Source organism: Heloderma suspectum, chromosome 1, assembly GCF_057233095.1.
Source record: "Heloderma suspectum isolate Gila_16-S chromosome 1, 16-S_ref, whole genome shotgun sequence".
Taxonomy (NCBI): Eukaryota; Metazoa; Chordata; class Lepidosauria; order Squamata; family Helodermatidae; genus Heloderma; species Heloderma suspectum.
In genome coordinates this window covers 48116925-48143864 of record NC_139458.1, presented here as the reverse complement: position 1 = coordinate 48143864, position 26940 = coordinate 48116925, and the positions used below count along the sequence as shown (strand labels likewise).

Here is a 26940-nt window from a genome sequence, read left to right as displayed (position 1 = left end):
GCACTGAGCAGGGGGTTGGACTCAATAGTCGTATAGGCCCCTTCCAACCCTACTATTCTATGATTCTATGAGTTACTAAGGGTGCAGTCCTATGCATGGTTAGACAGAAAAAAGTCCTACAACTGCCAGCATTCCCCAGCTGGCTGGGGAATGCTGGGAGTTGTAGGATTTGTTTTCTGTCTAACCATGCATAGGATTGTGCCTTAAGAGTTGTCATAGGCAGGTAATCCCTTCGGAGAGGCTCAGCATTCCTCATTTTAAGCAGATGTTTCTAGCACTCCTGCTATGATGAGAAAGTATTCAGAGGCACAGCATGCATCTTACACATTTCCCCACTATGTCCCCCAGAGGGTGCCTCCTGCAACCGCACCTCTGCTCTCAACAAACCACTCCTGCTCAGACTCGTCCTGTGCGTCCCCCACCAGCAACACCATCCCAACCAGCTTAGTTTACAACTTTTCTGAAATTATAAAATTTTATTTTGCAAAGTTAACAAAACATTAAAAATACTGAAAACTCCCAATGCATTTTCTTTTCCGAGATAAACGTTGTGCCATGGCCCACACACAGCTGATGTGATTCATGTGGTTTCTGGGCACCAAGGAAAGGGTGTGTTGGGGGGGGTATCTAGAGACTTGATCACTACTCTCCAGCCACAATCCAATAATTAAAAAGAATGTGCAGGAACTGCCAGGCCCAGTTGAGGGACCCAACCCTCTGGCTTCCAAGCTGTAAACAAAAACAACAGAGCTCCGGTTTTTCTTTTCTACCGCTTTTTGCAGTCCTTTCCTCCCTCCAAATCCAGGCAACAAAACATCCCATGCTGATGGGCGAAAGAGGGTGATACAAGCCTTCTGAAGACCCTGAGAATAAAATGCAATAAGGCTCTTGGAGGTGAGAGAAAAATGCCTTTGTAATATGTGCAGAAGGCTTCCAAAGGTCTCTGCTACTGATGCAGTCTGGCCAGGGGAATCTTGATAGGAAAAAAGCCTCTGTTTCTATGGTCAGATGATTTGATTCCCTTTCCAAGCAGAACAGACATGCCAGTTGACAAGCACCTGCCTTTGGAGGTTATGAGCACGACGCCCCCAAAAGTGACATTTGCACGCTTGCCAAAATCAGCCCCGCTGTCACCATTGTGGCCTGAGTGCAATGGACAGCACTGTATGTGCAAAAAAAGGGGTGGGGGGAAGCCCACAATAGACTCAGGCCCAAATCAGCTCTTGTCCTGCTAGCCAAAGCATTTGTGGTGCACAACGACAAGCCCGGCTACTTTCTAGATCATGGTGGCTGGGCATACATGCCAAAAAGAGGAAGACCATAGACACCTCATCATTTGCTGGGAGGATGCCCTTTGAAAAGATGGTGTGGTGGCCAGGGTGCAGGCAGGCGTGAACTGGCAGTGAAGCTCAGACTAGAATTGCAGCATTACAGGGTAAACCCAGTGGTTATTTCCTCGTGAAAAATGAAGCATGGGAGAGAAGAGCAAAGGCGTCTCCTAAACGGGGAAGGGGACTGGGGGAAGAGAGAGAGAGAGAAAAAAAAGGTGTGTGTTTTTTTGTTGTTAGCTGATGCAAACTTCAAAAACGGCATGATTTTCCCATTCAGACTAACTCTCGTGAGAGTCCTAGAGATCTGGCACATGATCAGAAGTCAGAGATCTCTAGGCCAAAGCTGGCCAGCAGGCAGAGGTGATCGGATGAACAGAAAGGGTTCGGCAAGCCATTTGCGGACCACAGGATGTCTTCGGAGAGGAGGGAGAGGCGGCCGAGCAGCTTGAGGGGCCCATCTTGGTACATCCTGCGGCCTGAAGATGAACCAGAGTTACATGTGAGACGAGGAAGGCAGAAGCTGCACCCCTCAAGCCCCAGGCGGAGACTCTGAAAGCAGCACAAGCTCCACCACACGCAGAGAGTGCAATGGAAGTCACAGAGGGTAAAAAATGCACACGCTGAGATCATTGCAGTACCTAAGGTCATGAGAAGAGCCCTGCTGGATCAGACCAAGGGTCCATCTAGTGCAGCATTCTGCTGGAATGCTAGAGTAGCCAACCGGCTACCAACAGTGGCCAACCAGCTGCTCACAGGAAACCCACAAGCAGGACATGAGTGCAACACCACCCTCCTGCCCATGTTCCCCAGCAACTGGTACACATAGGCCCACCACAGTCATGGGCACCCCATTTTTAAATAATATATAAATATATCGAACAGCTGCCCCCATTCTGGTGCCCTCCATGTGCTGGACTGCAACTCCCATCATTCCTAGCCACTGTGGACAATGGCCATACTGGCTGGGGATGATAGGAGTTGCAGTCCAACACATCTGGAGGGCACCAGGATGAGGAAGGCTGGCACAGGCTCGGATACTTAAGACAGCCCCTCGCTAGCGTTGCCTGTTAGTTTGCTTTCATAAAAAAAACTGACAGCATCCCTCCATGATTGGGAAGTTCCCAGATGTTCATGCAGCTCATTCTCCAGAACCTTTCAGCGTCCAGGAGAATGTGAATGCCAGTGGGGAATAAGGCAAGCTGGGTTTCGGCATCAGGTTGGGGAAGGCTGATCATAACAGGTACACAACTGCCACTGCACCACAATGCCCAGATTAAAGACAGGAGGGGCTAAAAACCTTATGACTAGCAACCCACTGTGCTGATGAGGCCAGGGATGTCTGTCGTCGTGGAATCTGCCCTTTCGGGGTCGATGGACTCCCAGTGAGCTCCCGACTCAGCTCGCAACTGGTGAAATCCGGGAAGTTAAAAAAAAAATCTGTTGAAAAAAACTGACATAAATAGAAATGTGCACAAATTTCGGCCACAATTTGCGAAGATTTCTATTTATGTACATTTTTTAAAACCCCAGGAAAATCTATGAGCTGGCCCAACGCAACGTAGATCGAACCAGGCCAGCTCACGGGGAAACGAGCCAAAGTTCAGGGGGCGAGCCAATGAAGGCTCAGTGCGCTCCACCCCCAGATAGGTTCCTCTGACGTCCCTAGACGAGGTAGAGATGGGCAGGCCATCAGGAGAGAAGAAGAGGCCTGCTGGATCGGATGAAAAGGCCCAGCATTCTGTTCACACTGTGGCCCGTGGGCCGCAGGACATGAGTGTAATTGCACCCTTCTGTTCATGTTCCCCAGCAAGTGCCTCTGATACTGGAGGTGGCATGCAGCCATCAGGACCAGGAGCCATGGATGCCCTCATCCGGCATGGCTCTCAGGCCTGCTGGCTGCAGCCATCCAAGGGACTAGGCTTCTCGCACTCACATTCCTCATGATTGCTCTTGACTGGCTTTGCCGAGTAGAAGATATAATCAACGGTGGCCCCCACGCCCATTGGCATAGTTGTAATCTCAGGGCAGCCTCTCTCGGGCAGGAAGTGGCTGTAGGCAGAAGTCAGGTTGAGGCAATGCTGAATATTGCCTGGATCCCTGCATGGGAGAAAGAGCAAAACAGGGGGAAGGGGACATGAAACGCAAGGAATGGAATCAGAAGCAAGAAAAGCCTGCTTCAAAAGCGCGGCTAGCAGCCACAGCCTGCTCCTACTGCTGCTGTGCTTCAGGAATCTACATGAGCCAATGCCACTGTTGTAAACCGAGGGCCAAACTAGGCAGGATGTTACGCTTTATTTATTTTATTGTCAGTGAGTTTTTGGCCACCTTCAGGGGTCGAACCCTCTCAAGGTGGCATACAAGTTAGAATGCTACAAAACTATGCAAAACAGATACAGTGGAAAATCCATCCATCAATATTGAATAAAAATGCTATAAAAAAGTTATCATCGATAAAACCTGCAGCCCACAGACTATGGAACGGCCGGCAAAAGCAGGTGGGTCTTCAGAGCCTTCCTGAACACCTGCAACGAAGGGGCCTGACAAACCCCAGATGGAAGCAGATTCCAGAAGTGCGGAGCCACCACTGAAAAGGCCCTCTCCCTTGGACTCAGCAGCCTAACTGCCCTTGGCAGCGGTCACATGAGAAGGGCTTCTACTGATGGCCTCAGAGTGTGGGCAGGCGGTTTTTCAAGTAACTTGGACCCAACCCATGTAAGGCTTTAAAGGTTAAAACCAGCACTTTAAATGCATCTTTGCACTTAATGTGCACTTTATACATCATGCAAAGAGCAACTGCTGGAGGACTGAAGATTGCTGGGATCAGAGCATGCAGGGAGGGGATTTTCAAACCATTCCTCCCCTGCTACCATCCTGAAAAATTCACTTCTTTGAAGCTCCTATTTGCATTGGGAGGAAAGCGCCAACAGGGATAGCCAGGCAATATTGGTCCCTCCCACCAGTGGCTCCTATTTGCATTTTTTTAAATATGTGATGCAAAGATGCATTTAATGTCATGTGTACTTTGGACCCAAGAAGTCAGGAATGTGAGTAATATAATCTACTGAAGCCCTTCCATTCAGGGACGCAGAGATTTACATTCTTGCAGCAGAACATCATTGCGTACCTCTCCAATACATCGTCATCACCATCCAAAGCGGCTACATGAGCTACTAAGGCACGGCTGGGCAACGTGTGGACCTCCAGATGTTTTGGCCTACAAATGCCATCAGCCCTAGCCAGCATCGCCAATGGTGAGAGACAATGGGTGTTGCGGCCCTCCCAATATTTTGGCCTACACATTGCCCACCCCTGCATGAAGGGCTGTCTTCTGCAGACATTTGCTTTGCCATTACTGTCTAATCCTGAGGGAAAATGCCCTGCAAAATATAATTAAGGGCACAATCCTATGTGTAGACAGAAAAAAAGGCCTACAACTCCCAGCATGCCCTGGCTGGGGCATGCTGGGAGTTGTAGGACTTTTTTCTGTCTACACATGTATAAGATTGCAGCCTTAACTGGCTTTCTTTTTTGCTAATTGGCAAAAAATGGCAATTTTTAATTAACTCCTCAAAACTACAGCAGCGTATTTGATAAATGACTAATTTCAAGGGGAGTCTGCTAATGTTGAGAAGAGCTCTAAATCCTGCTAAGTTGAACCAGCACAGCATAGCCTGAACCCAGAGAGTTCATGACAGAATGGAAGATTAAAGTTTCCTCCAGCAAGCGCCTGGCTCGGATAACTCCCTTTCCTTGGAGAAAATGCCATCTACCCCTGTTACCTCTTCTGCTCCAACATGAGCTTTGTGGCTGGGATCAGACAACCTCCTGCAGCCAAAGCTGCCTCCACTCTGACAAGCATTCTTTAAGGCGCAATCCTATGCATGCCTGCTGGCTGGGGAATGCTGGGAGTTATAGGATGTTTTTCTCCCTACAGTCTTGTTTGTGGCCTTGCCACATTCACAGCACCCAACCCCCCTTCCCTTTTCAGCTTACCTTGAACAAAACTGTTCTGGATCAGAGTTGTTCACAACAGTGAGTTCCTTTGGCCAATGTGCAGGGCGGACTGCAGGGTGGCAGAACAACAACAAAAACACCGATCAGCCACACCGCTGAATTTGCGGCCCTTGGGGTCGAACCCACCATGAGCAGCGTAATCAAAGCTGCTGCCCCCTCCATCCCACACCATTGGGCCACACGTGACAAAACGGGAGAGGCTGGTTCCAGTGCTGAATGCAGACTACCATGATGCTTTCTATCAGTAGCGGCTGGTGCCCACTGGGGCAGGGGTCGTCAGAGGAGGGCAGCAGCAGAACACACATGGCAATCGGCGGCTGCATGCCATGCACTGGAGCAAAGGTACCTGCTTGTGGTGGGACTTCTCTGCCACAAGTGGGTGGGGAAGAGGCAGAGGGCCACCACCCCATTTGCCCCAAAGATAGAACCACCTCTGCTTTCAGTCTGAAACTTAAGGACATAAGAAGAGCCCTGCTGGATCAGACCAAGGGTCCATCTAGTCCAGCATTCTGTTCACAAGGTGGCCACCCAGTTGCCCACGAGAAACCCACAAAGAGGACACGAGTGCAACAGCACCCTCCTGCCCATGTTCCCCAGCAACCGGTGTACTCAAAGCAAAATGGGTTTAAGAGAACTTATGAAGTGCAAGATGAGGATGGAGCTACCATTTAATAAATGTTAATAAAATTTAATAAAATGTATTTAATGGTAGCTCCATCCTCATTTTGCACTTCATAAGTTCTCTTAAACCCATTTTGCTTTGTATGTTGATTTTGGTTTAAGATAAGACCTTTATTAATATTTGTACATAGGCATACTGCCTCTGATACTGGAGGGAGCATACAGCCATCTGGACTAGTAGCCACTGACAGCCTTCTCCCCCAGGATAGCCTTCTCCTCCTCCTGAAAGTATCATGGTAGTTTGCATGCCATACAGGAAGCAATTTTCACCGGGGATTAAGCCAGTGAAGGGTTAACCCTCCCCACATGCTGGAACACCGCGCTCCACTGCATGAAAATGAAGCTGGGGGGGGGGCGGGGGGACCTGCCATTGGAAGCTTTTCTTCTAAGCTTAATTACATGGGGTGGGGGAACTTTTTTTTCTGAGGAGGGAAAGAGAAAGAAATAGGGATGCACATGGAGAGAACATGTAAATTAATTGTAATTGAAGAGGAACTACTGATTTGGGATGATTTCAGGCAGGGCGCACATTAATTGAAGAATTTATTTGGGGCAATTTGGAAGAGAAATCAAATGCTTTGCCTTCTGTGAAATTTAAATAAATCTGAGTACTTCTAAATTTACTTATGTAGCAGTCCAACATCTGGAGGGCCACACGTTCCTCGTCCCTGACCTACGGAGCACCAAACTAGCACCTCTGGAGGGGCAGAGAATATGAGAGAATTGCTCATGTACCTTTGAATCTGATTTCAAGGAGTGGGGGATAGGTCCTCCAAGTTCAAAACTTGATATCCTTCTTGAACACAAGAGCTTCTATGAAGCTCTTACAATAAGGATGGGGAGCGTGAGGCCCTCCATATGTGGTTGGACTGCAACTCGCCTCACCCCTCACCATTAGCCATGCTGGTTAGGGCTGATGGGAGTTGCACTCCATCATCATCTGGAGGACCACACATTCCCCACTCTTGCCTTACAGGATCCACAAGAGCCAAGAAAAACCACAATAATGCTCTAACCCCATTTGGAAACCCCTTCTGTGGTGTCTCAAACCATTAACTCCTCAAAGATCTCTTGCAACAAAGTGCATCATAGCTGCAGGAGACAGAAGGTGGGGGGGTAACTATGTCCGGCTACCTGGTATGGCATCCGTCACACCTTCCAACAGGGTCAAGTCTGCAGGTCGCTCACAGGCAGCGTCACAGTAACGGAACTGAAGCAGGAAGTCACGGCTGTATTTGCGCCTATCTGCAGAGAGGAAGCCAGATCAAAAGGAAAAAAACAGAAGGAAGCAGTTAAGGTGTGTCTTCAAACTGCATACAATTTACTACGATTACACATACAAGTGGAGGTGCGAGTCCGTATTGCATCTTGTGGGCTGTGTGGGTGCAATTTCAAACGCTAGGTGCTCATTAAGGAAGAAAGTAATTAGAACCCAATCCTAGACTTAGGGATGGAGCAAATACACACACTTATGAAAACAAATTAACATTTGTTACAAGATAGGGAAGAATGAAATGAAATGAAATTAATTTCATTTCAGAAATGAAATGTGGCAAGCCCACTGGCCTGGAGACACCTGTACAAGCATCAAGCCATAGGCTAACATCCTTGGACAGCCCAGCCTTTCCCAACCTGGTGCTCTCCAGATGTCTTGGACTGCAACTCCCCTCATTCCCAGCCAGCATGGCCAATGGGAGTTGCAGTCCAACCCATCTGGAGAGCACAAGGTTGGGAAAGGCTGCCTCCCATATCCTCTCAAATGCCTAGAGCAGGGGTGGGCAACTTGTGGCCTTCCAGATGCTGGCTAGGGTTGATGCGAGTTATAGGCCAAACCATCTGGAGGGCCACAAGTTGCCCATCTCTGGCCTAGATGCTCAGGTACCACAACAGCATGGAAGATACAAAAGTTTACGGAACAGTAAACAGTGCAATACGGATTGTATACAGGACACTATGACAATGCCTCTGATACCTGGGTGCACACAAATGAACAGCTTCTTCCCCCATTTCTCACTCAGGTAAGGAAGGAGAAGAAAGAGGAAGCAGGAGAAGTAAGGTAAGAAATAAGAGGCTGCAAGAAGCAAGGAAGAAGCAAGGTAAGGTAAGAAGTAAGAGGAAGTAAGAAGTATGGAAGTAAGGAAAAGTAAGGAAGTAAGGAAGAAGCAAGGGGAGGGAAGACGTAAGAGGAAGTAAGGAGGGCCACAGAAGCTGAGTGCAACTGCCCCCTTGCCAGGTCTAACCATGGGAGGAGGGCTGGGGCTGTTCCATGTTTTGCTGTACTTCGAGATGTTCACAACACCTTGGAAATGCAGTGCAAGAAGTGAGCTCCAGCAATCCGCCTGAGCGTGGAGCTGGGGGTGGGGACTGTCTCCAACTTTGCACAGAGCGTTGGAGGCAGAGCACAAGGCCAAGGACAAACCCAGCCCTTTGGGGAAGGGCAGGACACTGTTGCTACTGAGACCAGCCAAAACGTGCAACCCCCTGCTCCAGAGCCTGCTTTTATTTGCATCTCTTCATTAGGGGTCTTTGAGGGGACCGTTTACTCACGATGAGGACATGAAATGTTACATGCAACCCAAGAGTTAACTTGTGCATGCCAATCCACGATATAAGTGGGTGCAGAAAGATAGGAAATTGTTCATAGCTTTCCCTCCAGTAATGGATCACTGACTGACAGTGCAATCCTACACATGTGTGTTTACTCAGAAGCAAATCCCATTTCATTCAGTGGGATTTCCTGCCGAGGAAGTGGGTTTAGGATCGCAGTCTAAAACTCATCAGAAGTGCTTAAAGTAAGTGTGTGTGAGGAGGAAAGAGTCCTTTAATAAGGGATGCTGAAAAGCCTGAGGACCCAGCCTACTAAAAGAGCCCATTCATGGAAGAGGACAAGACTATGAAACACACATCCTCATTTTTCGCCACAAAGCTCACCTGACTTCTTGCTCTGGCAAAGAGCAGCATACTGGCAGCCATCTGTTATACCCAGGCAGGTGGGCCAGAGAGGAGTCAGGAGCTTCCGCTGGTGTGGGTTCTGACACAACTCTTCCTGCCCAGACACCTACAGAGGCAGAAGCGGCAGAACACAAAGGCCCACAAAAGCGTTTTCAGGCACGTACTCTTTTCAAGGACAGCAACCATTCGTAGTAGGCACACGGACATATTTAAATTAAGTCGGAAAGCCAGCACCCGCCCAACTGCTTTCTGACTTGATTTAAATATGTCCGCCTTCCCCAACCTGGTCCACTCCAGGTTGGGGAAGGCTGATCTACAGCCCCCCAAACTCAGAGGCTTCCGAGATTCTTATGCCCTGCTGGACTGAAGCCAGCAGGGTGGGAGGAACAGCAGAGGCAATATTCACCTCCCCATCCTCCATCTCGGGTGGTATTTCCTAGATGGGCTTTTTAGGCCATCTATCCAGGGTGCTTCAGAGGGGGAGGAAAGGAGGCTGGAGGAGGCCCAGGATAACTCATATCCTGGCCTCTCCAGCCTCCTCCCCTCCCCACCCACCGGGAGGAACCCTTTCCCCTCGCTCCAAGGTTGCTTTTCTGACCTTGGAGAGGTAGCTGGCCTGGTTCTCTCTGCGCCAGCTGCAAGGGAGAGGGGTCTGGGGTTGGATCTCTGACTCCTCCTTCTAAGGTCGGAGCACTGTCTCCAACCTTGGAGGGGTTTTACAAGCTGTCTACAGTCCCTGAGACACTCTCCCAGGGACCATAGGATTGCTCTCTAAAAGCATTTTACAGCTCCACTAAGGATTTAGAAGCAAGGAAATAAATGACCAGTACAGAGAAAGAAAGTGCAATCTCATTGAAATAGGCTTTTCATGGCAGGAGGTGGTATAACAACAAACATGTGTTCGTCTCGGGTGCAGAAGGAGATTTAGACTCCAACAGTCTTAAATGCACTAATGGGTGACGGTGTTTCGCATCCACCCAAGGCACACATCCACATCCCGTAATCCACACATGCTGAGCTTCGGCACCTCCCCACTCCCTTGCCTGACCATATGGCAGAACCGGCATGGATTGTGCAGTTTGCTCAACATATTTCACATTTTCAATGGTCTGGTGTTTTGCAGTTCACAAGTCCGACTTTGTATTATCAGAACAATGGAGTACATTGGCCAGCTGGGTTTCTTTTTTTTTATAAGCTCACTTGTTTCTGTCTGCTCCAAGTAGGAAAGTATAACAACTTCTGTTTAAAACTTCCTCTCTTTGGTAGTATGCAATATTAGTCCTACATAGAGTAGATTCATTGAAATGAATGGGTCTTAATTTAGTTGTGACCAATTCAAGTCTCATTCATTTCAGTGGATCTACTCTGTGTATTTTTGTGCCTGCTTCGTCCACCTCCCATGCTGCCTGTTTTGTGCTCCTATAACATCGGAGGAAGTTATATTATTATAAGTTAGCCTTCTTAAATGAACAATGCAAAGAAATCGAGGAAAACAACAGAATGGGAAAGACGAGAGATCTTTTCAAGAAAATTGGAGATCTCAAGGGAACGTTTTGTGCCAAGACGGGCATGATAAAGGACAAAGAAGGCAGGGACCTAACAGAAGCAGATGAGATTAAGAAGAGGTGGAAAGAATACACAGAAGAACTATACAGGAAAGATCTGAATGTCCTTGATAGCCATGATAGTGCGGTCACTGAACTTGAGCCGGACATCCTCGAGAGTGAAGTCAAGTGGGCCTTAGGAAGCATTAGTAACAACAAAGCTAGCGGAGATGACAGTATTCCAGCCGAGCTATTTAAAATCCTAAAAGATGATGCTGTTAAAGTGCTGCATTCAATATGTCAACAAATATGGAACACTCAACAGTGGCCACAAGACTGGAAAACGTCAGTTTACATTCCACTTCCAAAGAAGGGCAACGCCAAAGAGTGTTCAAACTACCGCACAATTGCGCTCATTTCACATGCCAGCAAGGTGATGCTCAAAATCCTACAAGCTAGGCTTCAGCAGTATGCGAACCAAGAACTACCGGAAGTACAAGCTGGGTTTAGAAGAGGCAGAGGAACTAGAGATCAAATCGCCAACATTCGCTGCATCATGGAGAAAGCAAGAGAATTCCAGAAAAACGTCTATTTCTGCTTCATTGACTACGCTAAAGCCTTTGATTGTGTGGATCACAACAAACTGTGGCAAATTCTTAAAGTGATGGGAGTACCAGACCACCTTACCTGTCTCCTGAGAAACCTGTACGAGGGTCAAGAAGCAACAGTAAGAACCAGACATGGAACGACCGATTGGTTCCAAATTGGGAAAGGAGTACGACAAGGCTGCATATTGTCACCCTGCTTATTTAACTTATATGCAGAGTACATCATGAGAAATGCCGGGTTGGATGAATCAGAGGTCGGAATTAAGATCGCTGGGAGAATTATCAACAACCTCCGATATGCAGACGATACCACCCTAATGGCAGAAAGCGAAGAGGATCTAAAGAGCCTCTTGTTGAGGGTGAAAGAGGAGAGTGCAAAAGCTGGTTTGAAACTCAACATTAAAAAAACGAAGATCATGGCATCTGGCCCATCATTTCCTGGCATCTAGAAGGGGAAGAAATGGAAGCAGTGACAGATTTTACTTTCTTGGGCTCCAAGATCACCGCAGATGGTGACTGTAGCCATGAAATTAAAAGACGCTTGCTCCTGGGGAGGAAAGCTATGGCCAACCTAGACAGCATAGTAAGAAGCAGAGACATCACCTTGCCGACAAAGGTCCGTCTAATCAAAGCTATGGTTTTCCCAGTAGTAATGTATGGCTGTGAGAGCTGGACTATAAGGAAGGCTGAGCGCCGAAGAATTGATGCTTTCGAACTGTGGTGCTGGAGAAGACTCTTACGAGTCCCCTGGACTGCAAGGAGGTCAAATCAGTCCATCCTAAAGGAAATCAACCCTGAGTGCTCATTGGAAGGACAGATAATGAAGCTGAAGCTCCAATATTTTGGCCACCTAATGCGAAGAGAAAACTCCCTAGAAAAGACCTTGATGCTGGGAAAGACTGAAGGCAAAAGGAGAAGGGGACGGCAGAGGATGAGATGGCTAGATAGCATCACGGATGCAATGAATATGAACTTGAGCACGCTCCGGGAGAGAGCGCAGGACAGGAAGGCCTGGCGTGCTATGGTCCATGGGGTCACGAAGAGTCGGACACGACTGAACGACTGAACAACAACAACATCGGAGGAAGCTTCCACACAGACATACCCTAAGTTCACACAGATACGGGTTTAATCAATTTAAATTTTAATCAGCCACCAGCACTAATCTCAGGAGATGCTAAGTCTACAGAGAAGAGTATTACACGTTTAAGAGCTAAACCAGACTGAGAGCCTTTGCCTCTGATCCACTTTCTCTGCTTACCTTCCAAGCTGGCATCCCATGGTAGTACAACTGGCCGTTCCGGATGAACTTGTACAGTGGCGAGTCAGGCACAGAGTTCAGGTCCCCACACAAGATGATAGGGCAGTAATTGCCATCTGCCATCTTTGCCATCTTGTCAATTTCTGCCAGCAGCAGAGCCATCTGGGCCAGTTTGATATCTCCCCGACGAGGGTTGTACAACACGTGAGTGTTTGCCACGCATAAGGGGCTGATCGCCTTGCCTCCCAAGGTCTCTGGGAGCAAAGGCTGTAGCAGTAACACCAGACCCACATTGTCCCTGTTCAGGATATCCAAGCCAGGCCGGAAGTATTCAACAGGGCTAGCGCTGATCAACTGGAACTTGCTCTGCTTGTAGCAGATGGCACACCCATCCGTCTTGCGTCCCGTCCGCCGTTTGTAGATGCAGGTGAAGCCTAGCCAAACGACAAAAGCCCTCATCAGAACAATATAAATCACCAGGAACTTCAGGCTGAAGCCCTAACACACACATGGGAGTAAGCCCCATCACCCGCCAAGTAAACCTGCATAGTAACAGTCTGCAAGTCTCCGTAAGCAAGACAAAATAACACACAGATCCTGTTCTTCTGACTTTTTTTATAATGGCCAGCCAAGAAATGTTTTCCTCCTGCTCTCCTTGGGAAACTGGGCAAGCCAGACAGATCTGATTGCCCCACGGGTTGGGAAAGGTAGACAAAGAAAAGGAACTAACTGAGCCTGAAGCTTTCCTGTTCTGGTACAGGCAAAAGCCATCTAAATATCCAATTGCCCCTAAGCCAACCTAGAGCCTGGGTATGTAACAGTCCCACAGTAGGATGTTTTTCTTTTTTAATGAGAAGATGCCAGTTTGAGCAGAGGAATGGCAAGGAGTGCTTAATCCAGAGCTGGAGAACTTGTTGGACTACACCTCCCATAATCCCCATGAGTGTCTTGGCTGAAGCAAATATTTCATCCCTCTGCCCCTGTGCAACATGGGCGCAACCTCGCTGGTCCTGTGTAACAGGAACTGTGTGGACAGTTTATGTGCACCCCCGATTCCCAGCCTTGTTTAAGAGGGAGAAGCCGTCGCTCGGTGGCAAGTGCACACGCTTTGCATGCCAAAGGTCCCAGGTTCAATCCTCAGTCTCCCCGAGTAGTGTTAGGAACGAATCCTGCCTGAGACCCTGGAGAGTCACTGCTGGTCACTGCTGACAATACTAGGCTAGGACAGCCTAAGGCAGCTTTCTATGATCCCTTAGCCATGCTGGCTGGGGCTGGGGGGAGTTGGAGTCCAACAGTATCGGGAGGCCCACAGGTTCCCAGGCTTAATCCTTTTTCCCCTGGATGTTTTTCTGCTCAAAATCAGCTCCCTGAACCTCAGCAGGCCTTCCGTGCGACCTGCCACAAGTGCCCAAATCACCCACCCCACCCGCCTGCCACCAAAATCCCTCCCGCTGCCAATGGGGTGGAAGGTGTGTGAGGAGAGTCACCACTGCATGCCTTCCTCTTCAGGTACAGAAGAAGGTAGCTGCCTTCTACCGTGTCAGACCACTGGTCCATCTCGCCCAGTATTGCCCACGCTGACTGGCAGCAGCTCTCCAAGGTTTCAGGCAGGAAATTGTCCATTACCTACCTGGAGATGCTGGGGATTGAACATGGGCCCATCCCCATGCAAACGGATGCTCGGCCACTGAGCTGCAGCCCCTCCCCATAACTGCACTGCTTCTTCCCCAGGTAGGCCATGCTCCTCCCAGACAGCACAATCTGTCCCTGCTGGGGTGGCGAGAGGAGCGCCCTGCTCCACCCCAGCAGAGACAGCCTTTGAGAGCCAGGATCGCGCTGGATGTCAGCCATGCAACCCACGTTTTCAAAGGGCTGTCAGTATGCGGGGAAGGGAAGTTTATCCCCCCCCCCCACGCATCCTGAGGATGGGGCAGGGGACAAGAATGAGAGCGTTTTGGGGTGTGCGGGAAGGAGGTGTGTAGGGCAGGGGAGGAGACTGTATGTATGCCCAGCCCATCGCTGCAAGTGACCCTCAGAGGCAAAAAGGTAGCTTGGGGAAATGGATTTTCCAGCAACAATACATTGTTGTGAGCTATCTTTGTTGTAATGCAAAAGTATTTTGGGGTGGCCTGGTCTTGAATGGGCAATTAAGACCCAACAGCTTTACAAAAGACCTGCTCCTGGCTGAAAATGAAGACTGCTAGAGCTAGTTTATTTATTTTGAGATTAACTGTTTTTCCATGGTGCTGGGGAATGAACCTCCTTGAACTTTTGAGCTGCTGGTCTTATGCTGTTTGGGAATATCTTGTATCCCTCCCTTTCTCATGCAATCTCAGGTCTCTCCAGCCAGAGTCCAACATGCTAAACACTACACTGCCTGTTACAAGCTCACTATTCTATTACTGTCAGATGTTACTAATAAATTGGGTGCTATGCTATGTACCCCTGCTCTCTGGGGTACACACACACGCCTGCAGTTTTGGACTCTTTGGGGAGTAGCTATGGGGACTGTCCTGATGAGCGCCTGCACTTCAAAATAAAATAATAAAATGTACCACTACACCAATGCTCACTATCAACAGGAAGTGATACCTATCATCATAAGTGCCGGCTCCAGCTGCTCCCAAAAGTGATTCTCCTGAACTTCTTGGAGACATAGAACCTGGAAGGAAAAAAAGAGGACACACTTAGCAGCTGCCCCTGGCAGAACAACAAAAAGATTCCCTCATTTTAGCTGCTTCCCGCTGAATGCTTTCACTTTGCCGTTTCCACTTGTCACAGAGTGGGAAAAAACCACAGCATCCTTTGGGACTGTGTGCAGTTATGTAGTCAAGCAATGTTACCCAAAACAGGGTGTATCAGGGTGCAAAGCGTTTTGAAGAGGCGGGAGACTGAAACCAGGGATGCTCACAACTATCGAATGGCTCTACCAAGAAGCCAGAATGTTCTCAGGGCTCCTCAATAGGTGAACCCCCAAATCAGGGACTTCAGAGATATGCCAGACTCAAAGAATGGTGGGCAGCAGGCTGTGTGTGAGGCAGGTGGGAATTGCAGTGAGACACAGATGGGAATTGCTAACTTCCAAGTTAGATTACTGCAACGCACTCTACGTGGGGCTGCCTTTGAAGACGGTTCAAAAGCTGCAGTTCGTGTAAAATGTGGCAGCCAGACTGACAACAGGGATAAGGTCCGAATTAATAACACCAATTGTGGCCTGCTTGCGCTGGCTGCCTGCATGTTTCTGAGCCTGATTCAAGGTGCTGGTTTTGACCTATAAAGCCTTACATGGCTTGGGACCACAATACCCGATGGACCGCCTCTCCTGGCATGAACTGACCCGTACACTACATTCAGCATCTAAGGCCCACTTCCAGGTGCCTCCTCTGAGGGAGGCTCAGAGGATGGCAACAAGGCCTTCTCAGTGGTGGCCCCCCAATTATGGAATGATCTCCTCAGCGAGGCCCGCCTGGCACCAAAAATTGTTATTTTTTCAGCACCAGGTTAAAATTGGCAGCATATAATGAGTTTGTAATCTGTTCTTGCATTGACCTGGATTTTTTTTTAAAAAAATCAGATATATGTTGCCTGGGTGTGTGCTGTCTGTTTATATTTTTTTTTATGTAAATAGTTTTGCACTTTGTGTAATGTATTTTTAATGATTTTTAATTTTCGTAAACCACCCAGAGAGCTTTGGCCATGGGGTGGTACATAGAAATATAAAGGCAATGAAACAAAATGCAGTTTCTACAGGGGAGGAGTCCTGGAGTTTCATTAACAAACACTAGCTGGGTGTGGGAGGCTTTGGACTGTCCTCTCAGCTCGGGCTCAGACCATGCCAAATACAGACAGGCTCCCAAGTTTTACTCACATCAGGATCCCAGTGCTGGATCTCCTGCAAGAGGTTTGTGAGGCGATAGCTCCAGTTCAGACTGTCCGGATGGCAATGCATGTAGAGATGAGGGGTCTGCTCTATCAGGTCCTGGGCCAGAATGTTGTAGGATATGACTCTGAATTCAAAGAGAGACCCAGCCTCGGAGCCCAGCTCTGGGATGCAGGCCTGAGCAGAAAGATCTTCCCAGTCCCTCCACAGAATCTCTGCATAAGGACAGGAAGACAGAAGCTGGGATGGTGCTGAAAATGCCTCTCTGTGGTACCCATGTATTTTTCTCCAAGGAGAATAGCCACTGCGGGGTGGGGGGAGTTAGATGGCAGAACCTGCATAGGGGAAAGGCTTAAACTCCCATCCCCCGGTGCCATAGCCCCAATCCAATGTAAGGGTCCCCACAGCTGGGGAGAACCTGATTGCACCGCCCTGATCCAATGCCAAATCTTGTTTGACCCTAAGGGCCAAATCAGATGCAACGCTGAATGCGCCTCTGCATTTAATGTGCACATTTTAAAAGGTGAAGAAGGCACCACCAATGGAGAATTCCCTTCATTGGCAAGGAAGAGCCTACTTTGCATTTTATTAGGGACACTGATGTCATCTGCCACCCCCCTCAGAATTCCCTGTTCTCTCTGAGCTTAGCTGCAACCTCACAGGAGCTGGGGGAAGCACCTTTTCCCAACAACAATATATTGTTCCCTGTTGTAATGCAACGTATTTTTCGGGCTGGCTTGCTCCTGAATGGGCAATTAAGACCCTTTAGCTTCTCCTGGTGGAAATAAAACTGCTGGAACTGATTTGTTGATATGGGTCAACACAGCTGCTTGAATTTTTTATCTCTCCTTGGGAGGTGTGGCTATGGGTATTGTCATGATGAGTGCATGCACATCAAGGTTTACCACTATACCACTGGTCATACCTTTGGGGCCAGCCTACTCAGTGGAGGCTGGTGGCTCCGATGTCAATGGCGCAGTAAATCCGCTCTGGGTCTCAGCCAGAACTTTAAAGGAGCTATCCAAGGTGCAAAGCACCTTGGATTGCTCCTTTAGAGTTCTGACTGGTTCTAACTGAAACCCGGAGCAAATTCACTGCCCCACTGACATTGGCACCACCAGCCTCCACCGTGCCTAGTTCTAGCACAGCAAGGTCAAAAATCACAAGCTAAAATGCAGCCGTCCTTACCATGATAAGGTATCTCTAGTGGGAGCGGCTGAAATTGACTGGCGCTCTGAAAAGGCCACAGAACTCCCTCTGCTGACACCACATCCATCTCTTGTGCAGAACTCCAGGCTAACACAGCAGGGTCTTCAATCCACACTTCTGTGGACAGAGGAGCAGCATCAGCCATCGGCAGATCGGCCTGCGTCCTTCCTGCTGCCCACAGAGCATTGTCCCCAAGGGCCTCTCTTCCCTCCACTGGTAAGTTTGCCAGTGTGGTTTCCACAAATTCCTGGAGTCCAGGAGGCAGATCAGTCTGGACCGTGTGCTGTGGCTGTTCCTGGTCCCCAGACTGGGGCGATACGTTCAGGTCGCTTAAGCTCATCTTCAGGAGCTCTGGGCCTTCCCGCCACTCGGCAGCCGAAACGGCGGACACCTTCTCTGGTTTCAAAGCACTTTCATTGGCGTGCAGCCCGCCAGCGCCTTCCTCCAGCCACTGCTGCAACAGGGCTTGCTGCTCCCCCGAGACCGGCTTGCCACTGGCAGGAGAAGAGAGGCCGTCTAGCTGGGTGGTCGGGCTCTTCGCCAGAAGCACGTTCTTTCGACATGTAAAGAAAGCATCTGCCCCCCAAAATAAATAAATAAATACACAAATAAATACACACACACACACACCCCAGATGCCGATTTAAAAAAAAAACCCACTTGCTTCCTAAGGGGAGAGAAATTAGGTGCAATGAAATGATTTAAACACAACAGTAGAGTTAATGGCACCATTCAGGGGGAGAAAAGTTGGCACAGTACAGCAACTTCCCAGCTTCTGTCATGGCTAGAAAAAGAAACCATGTGGTCCAAGCCACTATTCTTGGTATTTGTCTGAAGTGGGCAACCTGGTGCCCTCCAGATGTTTTGGACAACTCCCGAAAGCCCCCGCCAGCATAGCCAATGGACAGGAATTGTGGAAGCTGCCATCCGAAACATCCGGAGGACATCAGGTTACCTATCTCTAAAGCAGGTGTAGGCAACCTGGTGCCCACCAGATGTTTTGGACTACAATGCCTATTAGCCCCAGCCAGCATAGCCAATGGCAAAGCATATTTGCACCAATGCAGCCCAAATCCCACAATGATCTCTCAGCGGTTCCATGTAGTTGTTAAATAGCACAGGAGACCACCCTGAGGAACACCACACACCAAGGAGTCAAAGAGAAATCCCCAACATTGCCTTCTGAAGCTGACCCTCAGGGAAGGGCCAGAACCATTATAAGACAGTACCTCCCAGCCCAGTCCTCCTGGCCAGATGGCCCAGAAGAATACCATGGTCAATGGTAGTGAGGGCTGCTAAGAAGTTCAGCAGAACCAACAGGGGCATGCTCCCAGCACAGATCATCTACCGGGGTGACCAAAATGGTCCAGATGCTTCCAAAGCCACCCAGGAAGTTGGGCCTCCCCGCCCTTCATACAGCCCATTCCAACCAACTGCTGTGTGAGCAGGAGAGGAAACTGTCACCATCACCATATCCTGAAATAGGCTTTAAAAACAATTTTTAATTATATCTATCTATCCTCCCTATCCCTTACTCCTTGCATGTCATGTGTTAAATTTAGCTTGTAAGCTTGAGGGTAGGGACTACCACGCTACTTATCTCTGTAAGCTGCTCTGGCAACCTTTTTGGCTAAAAGGCAAGTAAAATATTGTAATTTAATATAATATTACAAATAAATACATTTGAAACATATGTAGCCCAAGGCATTGTAGTCATAGAAGGGAGACCTCTGCCTCAGCAGAAAAGGGCCGCAAGGGGGGTACACGCACACACCTATGCATACTGTATTTCCAGGCCACTCAGAAGGCTGAAACTTGGCCTAGTCTCCCTCAGCCTTATCTGTAACATGGGCAAACGAATACCGAGTAAATATACAGGGACATTCCAAGGAAAACTGCAAAATAACGGAGGTGAAGCCTTTGAGCAGTGCAGCAGCTGGATATAAACACTGAGTATTACACAAACACCATACATCTGCTTGCTACCCTGCCTCTCCCTCCCCCCCCGGGGGGGGCCGCCCCTTTGAGCTCAAGTCTTGGCTGGAAGCACACTGCAGCAGCTGGCTTTGAATACAGAAATTAGGAGTTATGCAACTTCCAAAGCGGGAGCCATGTTAAGTCGGCTGCAGCAAAAACAACAGAGTCCTGTGGCACCTGGAAGGCTGGCCCGTTTATTCTGCCACGAGAGCTTTCATGGAATAGACAGAACCAGCGGGTTTAGACGCAAGAAAGCCTTATGCATTAGTGATGCAGCCCCTGGGTTAAATCCAGCACAAGCTCTACATGGAGTAGACCCACTGAAATGAATGGGACTTTAAGTTAGTCATGACTAACTTAAGCCCCATTCTTTTCAGTGGGTCTACTCTAAGCGGGGCTTGGGTTGGATTTCCCCGCCTGTCAATTCCGCTGCGGAGCGGGGGTGTCACTCCAATTCACCGCCCTGGAGGAAAACGTCGTGAGCGCCGCGGGAGGCGGAAGGGCTGGCCGGGGGCCGCCGATGCAGCGCCGCCTTGCAGACCCGGGGCAGCCGGGCGGAGGGGGTGGGCGCGGGGAGCAGGTCCTGGGCCGCCCGCCCAGCTCGCGGGAGACTAGGCCGGGCCGGGGCTCGCGGCAAGCAGGCAGGCGGGCGGGCGGCCTCCCACCCCGCGGCCGGCGAGAAGCCCCGGCTGTGCCTCGCTCGCCGCACGCTGCCCCTTCGTGGGGGGAAGCGGAGAGGCCGAAGGGGGTTACCTTGGAAAGCCCGGAGGAGCCGGGAGATGGGCAGCAGAACGTAACAGAGCACCGTCCCGATCATGCCGCCCGCTCCTCCCCGCCCAGCCGCCGGCCACGCGGGCGCCTGGCTCCGCCTCGGCACGGCTCCCGACGGGGGCTGGCGGGCCGGGCCGGGCCGCCGGGCGGCGCAGCGCGGGCCCTGCGCCGCCCTCGCTCAGCGGCGCTCGCCGCGTCGGAGCCTGGCGAGGCGCGAGGCTCTGGAGGGCTTCCAGGGAAGCGCAGGTGGGCGCGGAGCAGGGGGCTCGCTTCCCACGTTACGCCGACTGCTAGAAGGGGGGACGGGGCACCCGCGAAAATCTCGCCCTTCTATTCTGCGTCTGCTAATCCGAAATAAGGACCAGCTCCCCTGTTTGATCCGGTCTGTCTGGATCATTCAGTGTGATGGAGGGGAGGGGGCGAGGAGAGAGAGAGACCCAGATTCAAACCCCCACCCCGTCCTGAAGCTCCCTCGGAGATCTTCGACCAGTCGCTACCTCTCAGCCTAGCCTACCTCACAAGATTGTTCGGAGGGTGAAATGGGGACTCGAGAGAGCCACGTGCGCCGCCTAGAGCTCTTCGGAGGAAAGGTGGGATCGAAGCGCAATAGGTGGGCTGGCCAAAGTTTGGTGGCGGGCCGCGGAGCAATAGCGGCTGCTTCGCTGTGTGGTGGGGGAATCAAACGGAGGGGCCCCACGCTCAATCCACAGCTCACTTGTTTATGAAGGGTAGTGGAGATCAGCATAATACTCAGCTAATTTGTGAGGTGTATATACGAGGAAACCCCGTAACGCAGAATGCCCCCCAATTTAAGCAGCTTTTTGGTAGACTTCGCTCCTTTTTTTTCTCCTGTTCAGATGGTTATGTATTTTATGAGGATTCTAAGATGCATTAGCAAATAGTACAGAATCATGAATTAGTAGTTATTCCAGGTTAATTTATCCAAACTGGTGTGATTTTGTGTGTATGGCCTGGGAAGCATTCCCAAGCCCTGAACCAGAGTACAATAGGTCAGCTTCATGGAATCAGGAATGTTAACATTATGAATTATTAGATTTATTATTTTTAAAAACTAAAATCTGGTTTCTTTTTGCCTTCTGGTTTCTGATACTTAAATTGCTGTCGTCTTTAAAAATAAAATTAAAAATCCACAATCAAAAGGGCCAGCACTAATATTTTAACTTACCTAATTTAAGAAGCTCCTAAAAATCATCATAGTCCTGCCTACTGTGTAGTTACTCTTCCTATTTTCATTATTATTGTTACCTTTTCCTTTCAGCCTAGCTTATTTACATGACCCATATGAGTTCATTTTACTAAATTTGCCCCATGCCTGTCCATGTGATCGCTCCTCCCAAAATAACAACCCTATCGCTGGCTCCGGTCTTGGATTTATTTACATGCTTACTGGGTAAATCGGAGGTCAAACAAGGTGATAAATTGGAAGTTCTCTCCAAATGGTTATACACAGCACAGCTGTCACTGGTAAACAACAAAACAGTCTCTACATGTAGGAACTACTCAGAATAGCTAACAGCCCAATCCCAAAGCAATTTAGGGTGTAATCCTATGTATGTTTAGACAGAAAAAAGTCCTACAACTCCCAGCGTTCCCCAGCCAGTGGGAAATGTTGGGAATTGTAGGACTTTTTTCTGTCTAAACAAGCATAGGATTGCACCCTTAAGCAACATCCACCATGTACCAACTTTTAATCTATGATTGTAAGTGGGTGGAAGGAGGTGTTGCCGCCATATACAGTGTGGCCCCTTGAGTTTTCTGCATGATAGATTTGGATGACAGCACATTTTGTTACATGTGCTTATCTCTTAAGAATGGCTGTTATTACCAAGCATCTTGCTCAGCACTGTCTGAGCAGTCTTCAGCTCCATGATTATGTAATATTGGAAACCTAATATTTATTAATAAAAGATTTATAGATAAATTTTCACACCTCACTTTTGGATGTCTGTCATCTTCAGGGAGAGACAAAGAAGAACAGCATATAGACCGTGGGTGTGAAACCTCTTCTAAGGTGCAGCCCTGAACTCAGAGGCTTCCAACATTCCTATGCTCTGCCAGGCTGAAGCTGTCGGGGCAGGAGGAACAGCAGAAGCGGTCTTTGCCTCCCGATCCTCCGATCTTTGCTTTTTTTCACTAGATGGGCTTTTCGGGGGGGGGGGGAGGCTCAGGATAAATTGTATCCTGGACTCTCCAGTCTCCTCCCCTCTCCGCCCACCATAACACCCCCTTTCCCCTTCTCTGATGTTGGGAGCTCCCTTGAGGAGGGAGTGATGCCATCAGCCCTCAAGGAGGCAGTGATAAGACCGCTCTTAAAGAAGCTCTCCTTGGATCCCCAAGTTTTGAACAACTTTGGCCCAGTCTCAAATCTGCCATTTTGGGGCAAGGTGATTGAGTGGGTGGTGGCAGTGCAGTTGAAGGCACACTTGGAAGAAGCCGATTATCTAGATCCATCTCAATCGGGCTTCAGGCCTGGGCATGGGACAGAAACAGCCTTGGTTGCTTTGGTGGATGATATGAGGAGGGCTTTGGATAGGGGTGAATGCTCCTTCCTTGTTCTCCTGACTTCTCAGCAGCTTTTGATACCGTTGACCACGGTATCCTCCTGTACTACCTGGAGAGGATGGGCATTGGAGACATCGTATTATGGTGGTTCCGGTCCTTCCTCTCTGGCAGGCACCAGAGGGTAGCACTGGGAGAGAAGGTGTTGGACCCGTGCCCGCTCACATTTGGGGTGCCACAGGGTTCCATCCTCTCCCCGATTCTATTTAACATCTATGTGAAGCCGCTGGGGGCTATCATCAGGAGGTTTGGGGTGCGGTGTCATCAATATATGGACGACACACAGCTCTACCTCTCGTTCAAATCTTCACCAGGATTGGCTGTAGAATCCCTGTCTAAATGTCTGGAGACCGTGAGTGGCTGGATGGGGAGGAATAAGCTGAAGCTGAACCCTGACAAGACCGAGGTACTTTTGGTGGGAGACAAGAGGAGGTTGGGGGATGTTGACCTGGTGTTGAATGGGGTACGGATACCCTTGAAAGACCAGGTCTGCAGCCTGGGGGTCATTTTAGACTCCCAGCTGTCCATGGAAGCTCAGGTGTCAGCCGTAAGCCAGACAGTGTTGTATCAACTCCATCTGATACGGCAGCTGCGCCCCTACCTTCCCGACCATCTGCTCCCATCGGTAGTACATGCCCTGGTCTCCTCTCGTCTAGACCACTGTAATGCGCTCTACGTGGGGTTACCCTTGAAGACGGTTCAGAAGCTGCAGCTGGTGCAGAATGCGGCGGCTTGCCTGTTTAAAGGCAGCCGCCAGCGTGATCACATCACTCCGGTGCTGAAGGAGTTGCACTGGCTACCAGTTATTTTCTGAGCCAAATTCAAGGTGTTGGCTTTGACCTTTAAAACCCTATACAGTGCTGGCCCAGCCTATCTCAAGGAGCGCCTCCAGCAACACCAGACAGGCCGTTCAACAAGATCAGCCTCGGATGGCCTTCTCTCTGTCCCATCAGCCAGGACAGCTAGGCTGGTGAGGACGAGAGAGAGGGCCTTCTCTGTGGTGGCCCCCACTCTGTGGAACTCCCTCCCTAGGGAACTCTGCCATGCCCCCTCTTTAATGAGCTTCCGCCACACACTGAAAACTTGGTTATTCAGGCAGGCATTTGGGGTGGGTTAGGGTATTTTTAAATAATGTTTAATGTGTAATTTTACTGTTTTAAATTGTACGGTTGTACATCGCCCAGAGTGGCTGGGTGACCAGCCAGATGGGCGATTAAGAAATTTAATAAATAAATAAATATTCTGATGTCGAAGAAGCAGCTGGCACAGTTGGTTTTTCAGCCTCCCAGAATGAGGAAAAAACTACACATAAAGTTTGGGAAGCCACTAAATGATTGGCGGTCACGAAAGGGGGTGGGGCCTTCAGAGGGGGGTGGGATCCTGGAGGGCTGAAGTTGGACCCAAGGTTGGTCAGATTTGGGCTTGAGATTCAACACCTCTGATATAGATGGTGTACGGGTCTAAATATTGTGGTTGTGAAGAATTCTTAGAAAGCAGTCACCTGGGGTGTGAATTCCTGGGATCCATCTCATTTTTGGAGATCTTACTAATATAGGGCAGGATACAAATGTTTTAAATAAATAAAATAAATACATTTTATGGACTTTGAGGTGCTGAATCCAAATTCTCATGTTAATTGGCCATCCAAGGCTGCCTTTTGTCAGAAATAGCCAGTGTTGCCATACTTGCAGACAGAAAACATGGCCAACTGGCATGACACTTAAAAATGGGAGACAGCTGGACTTGGGTCAAGAGAGTTAGCAAAATTAATATACAGAACCAAGTATTATTTCTCATAACCTCCACAGGCTTAGCTGCCCCTTTAGTGATCAACAGCACCACTATCTGAAACCAGATCTCTCACCTGAATTCTGATCCATTTTGATCCAGCTCAGCAAAGAAGACCTGATGCAAGCCTGAGCTATGTGATCATAGGAGATAGCATATATCTTGAGTCACAATGTCTAGATGAGGTCATGGAATACTTGAGGTGAAATTAAAGTGACCTGAACTTAACAGGGAACAAGCAGCATGCTTAACACACAGGCAGTCCCAGTGACTAGGAAATGTCTTCCTAAAGGGAAACAATGTCATTTGGGATTCCAAATTGCCAGCTGACGCCATAGGTCATGAAAAAAAAAAATACGTTGTGATGTATAATAGTTATGGTTGGATGGCTCAGGTTTTGTTTTAAAAGGTTCTGAAACAGAGAGGACTGTAGATTACTGATAACACAATAAGAAAAACGAAGCATCAACAAGCAGACCGCCTAATTCCCTAGCAGCACCATGGACTTTTTAAACTTCGACTTTGATGAGGATGAAGGTGAGAGTGCTCTACATGTGGTGTTTAAAATAAACACTGCCAAAAAATGCCAATAGAGTTTCGGTAGACATCACAACTACACAATGGCTTGTTGGCAAATGTGTGAAATCCCAAAAGGGGAGGTGGAGGCTTTGAACTGTCTTTGTGGGACTGTGAATAGCCAAGGCTTGTGTGTGGGTCCAGAAACCAAATACCCTTTCCCACAGCACTGATTTTCTCATGAAGAAACCAGGAAGTGATGCTCATATGTGACAGGAAATGAGAAGAACTGTAGACGGATGAAACGGCCAACAATAGCAAGCTCTCCTTACCCCGCAAGAACAAACCATTCATATTATTACAAACAAGCTGGCCCACTATTATAACAGAACGGTTGTTTGTGTGGACCGGAGCCAGGGAGGGGGCATTAAGAAAGAGCTTGGGTGGGCAAGTATTGCCTTTCAGAAGGGGGTTAACCCTAGATGGTGGCCCTGTTGGATCCTTTATTGCAGGGATCAGCAATTTATGGCCCTCCAGATGTTAGACTGCAATGCCATTTATTTGTTTGTTTGTTTGCAGGATTTATATACTGCTCTATATCTTAATAAGATTTCCGGGCAGTGAACAAGAAAAAGAAAAAAGAATCAAAATACGAATTAAAATATTTAAAATTGAATGATGCCAATAAAACCGTGGCTGATCGGTCAGGGAAGGCTTGTTTAAATAAAAACATCTTCAGCAGACACTGAAAACAAAACAATGTTGGTGCCTGCCTGACATCAACAGGCAGACAGTGCCACAGAGAGGGAGCCAATATGCTGAAGCTGAAGGCGCTACTCCAAACCCAGGCAGGGTCATAGGGATCCCTCACCATTAGCTATGTGGGCTAGGGCTGATGAGACCTGCAGTCCGAAACATCTGGAGGGCTGCACATTCCCCAACCTGGATTTATTGCTTGTGATGTTATTTCATTGACCAGCTATTTCTCCACTTCCAGTACCCACCAGACTCTTCAGTTGGGAGTCCGGACAGGTTCTTTCTTCCTTCCTTTAAGAAAAAAAAAACCTACTTTATTTTGAATTGTTATTAATGTTTGTCCTTCACACACTACCCTCCTTTGAAAAAATGGGTAATTGGACAGGCTGGTAATTTAAATACGGAGAGTAGATCCATTGAAATGAGAGATACCTGTCAATGACTTCAGCCAGCACTCTTCTGCCCCCCCCCCCCCGCGCCCAACCCACATGTCTTTGCTTGGAAGACTGAACTGTGGATCTCATGTCAGGCTTGAATATTGAATAACACTGAACGTGGGTCCAAAAGGACAGGTCAGTAACCCAATGAGTGGAAGGAAGAGGCTGAACAACACCCTGTGCAAAAAAAGAGTTTGAAAAAAAAAATAGTAATACTATTTTTCTTTCCAATTGTCAGGATAAGATTTAGCAACCATACCACACGAAGGCTGTGATGTGGTTTGAGTTCTCTTAAGGGGCCATTTTCCAAGCTCTGTTTCTGCCTAACTGTAAAATAAATTATGAATTGGGAGGCAAGAGAGGTGGTATCGCGTCTAGTGGCATCTAGTTACGTATCTTGCTTCCGATCCCTGTGCGCGCTGGCATCAAACCATTTCACCTTATTAGCGATGAACGAAACACCCTAACATCTTCTCTGACTGAGTCCGAAGACAGCTGGCACGTCTCCCAGTTAGGGGCAGGAAAGCAATACTTTGAAAGGAAGGAAAATGATCGTCCTAATTTTAGGTGGAGGGTCAGCAAAATGTGAGGAACATGGTAGTGGTAACTGATGGTGCAAAGTCTGGGTCAGCACT

The 26940-nt window shown here is 48.7% G+C and overlaps 2 protein-coding genes across 3 annotated transcripts in view; one reads left to right on the top strand and one right to left on the bottom strand.

The window, feature by feature from the left end:
• Nucleotides 1–453: 453 nt before the first annotated feature.
• Nucleotides 454–20291, bottom strand: ANGEL1 (angel homolog 1). The gene is made up of 10 exons (XM_084841803.1): nt 20211–20291; nt 17460–18056; nt 16260–16486; nt 14984–15053; nt 12392–12825; nt 8958–9084; nt 7161–7271; nt 5325–5394; nt 3265–3428; nt 454–1807 (listed from the first exon to the last, which is right to left on the bottom strand). The coding sequence occupies exons 1-10, from the start codon at nt 20272–20274 to the stop codon at nt 1647–1649; spliced, it is 2025 nt and encodes a 674-aa protein (XP_084697929.1). The 5' UTR covers nt 20275–20291; the 3' UTR covers nt 454–1646.
• A 4699-nt stretch (nt 20292–24990) lies between these two features.
• The window catches only part of LRRC74A (leucine rich repeat containing 74A), a 52649-nt gene continuing 50699 nt past the window's right edge, over nt 24991–26940 (top strand). For both annotated transcript variants that reach the window (XM_084841785.1, XM_084841792.1), the window contains exon 1: nt 24991–25133. In XM_084841785.1, coding sequence (XP_084697911.1) covers nt 25097–25133 — 37 coding nt within the window. In that variant the 5' untranslated portion in view covers nt 24991–25096. The remainder of the gene's footprint in view (nt 25134–26940) is intronic.

Excerpts from the sequence above, each read along its gene's own strand:
- ANGEL1 (XM_084841803.1), bottom strand. The coding sequence starts at position 20,274 with ATGATCGGGACGGTGCTCTGTTACGTTCTGCTGCCCATCTCCCGGCTC. Across the intron at positions 5,395-7,160 it reads TGTGACGGATGCCATACCAG|TCCGCCCTGCACATTGGCCA; the intron begins GTAGCCGGACAT and ends GCCACCCTGCAG. Across the intron at positions 1,808-3,264 it reads CAAGAGCAATCATGAGGAAT|GCCGCAGGATGTACCAAGAT; the intron begins GTGAGTGCGAGA and ends GTTCATCTTCAG.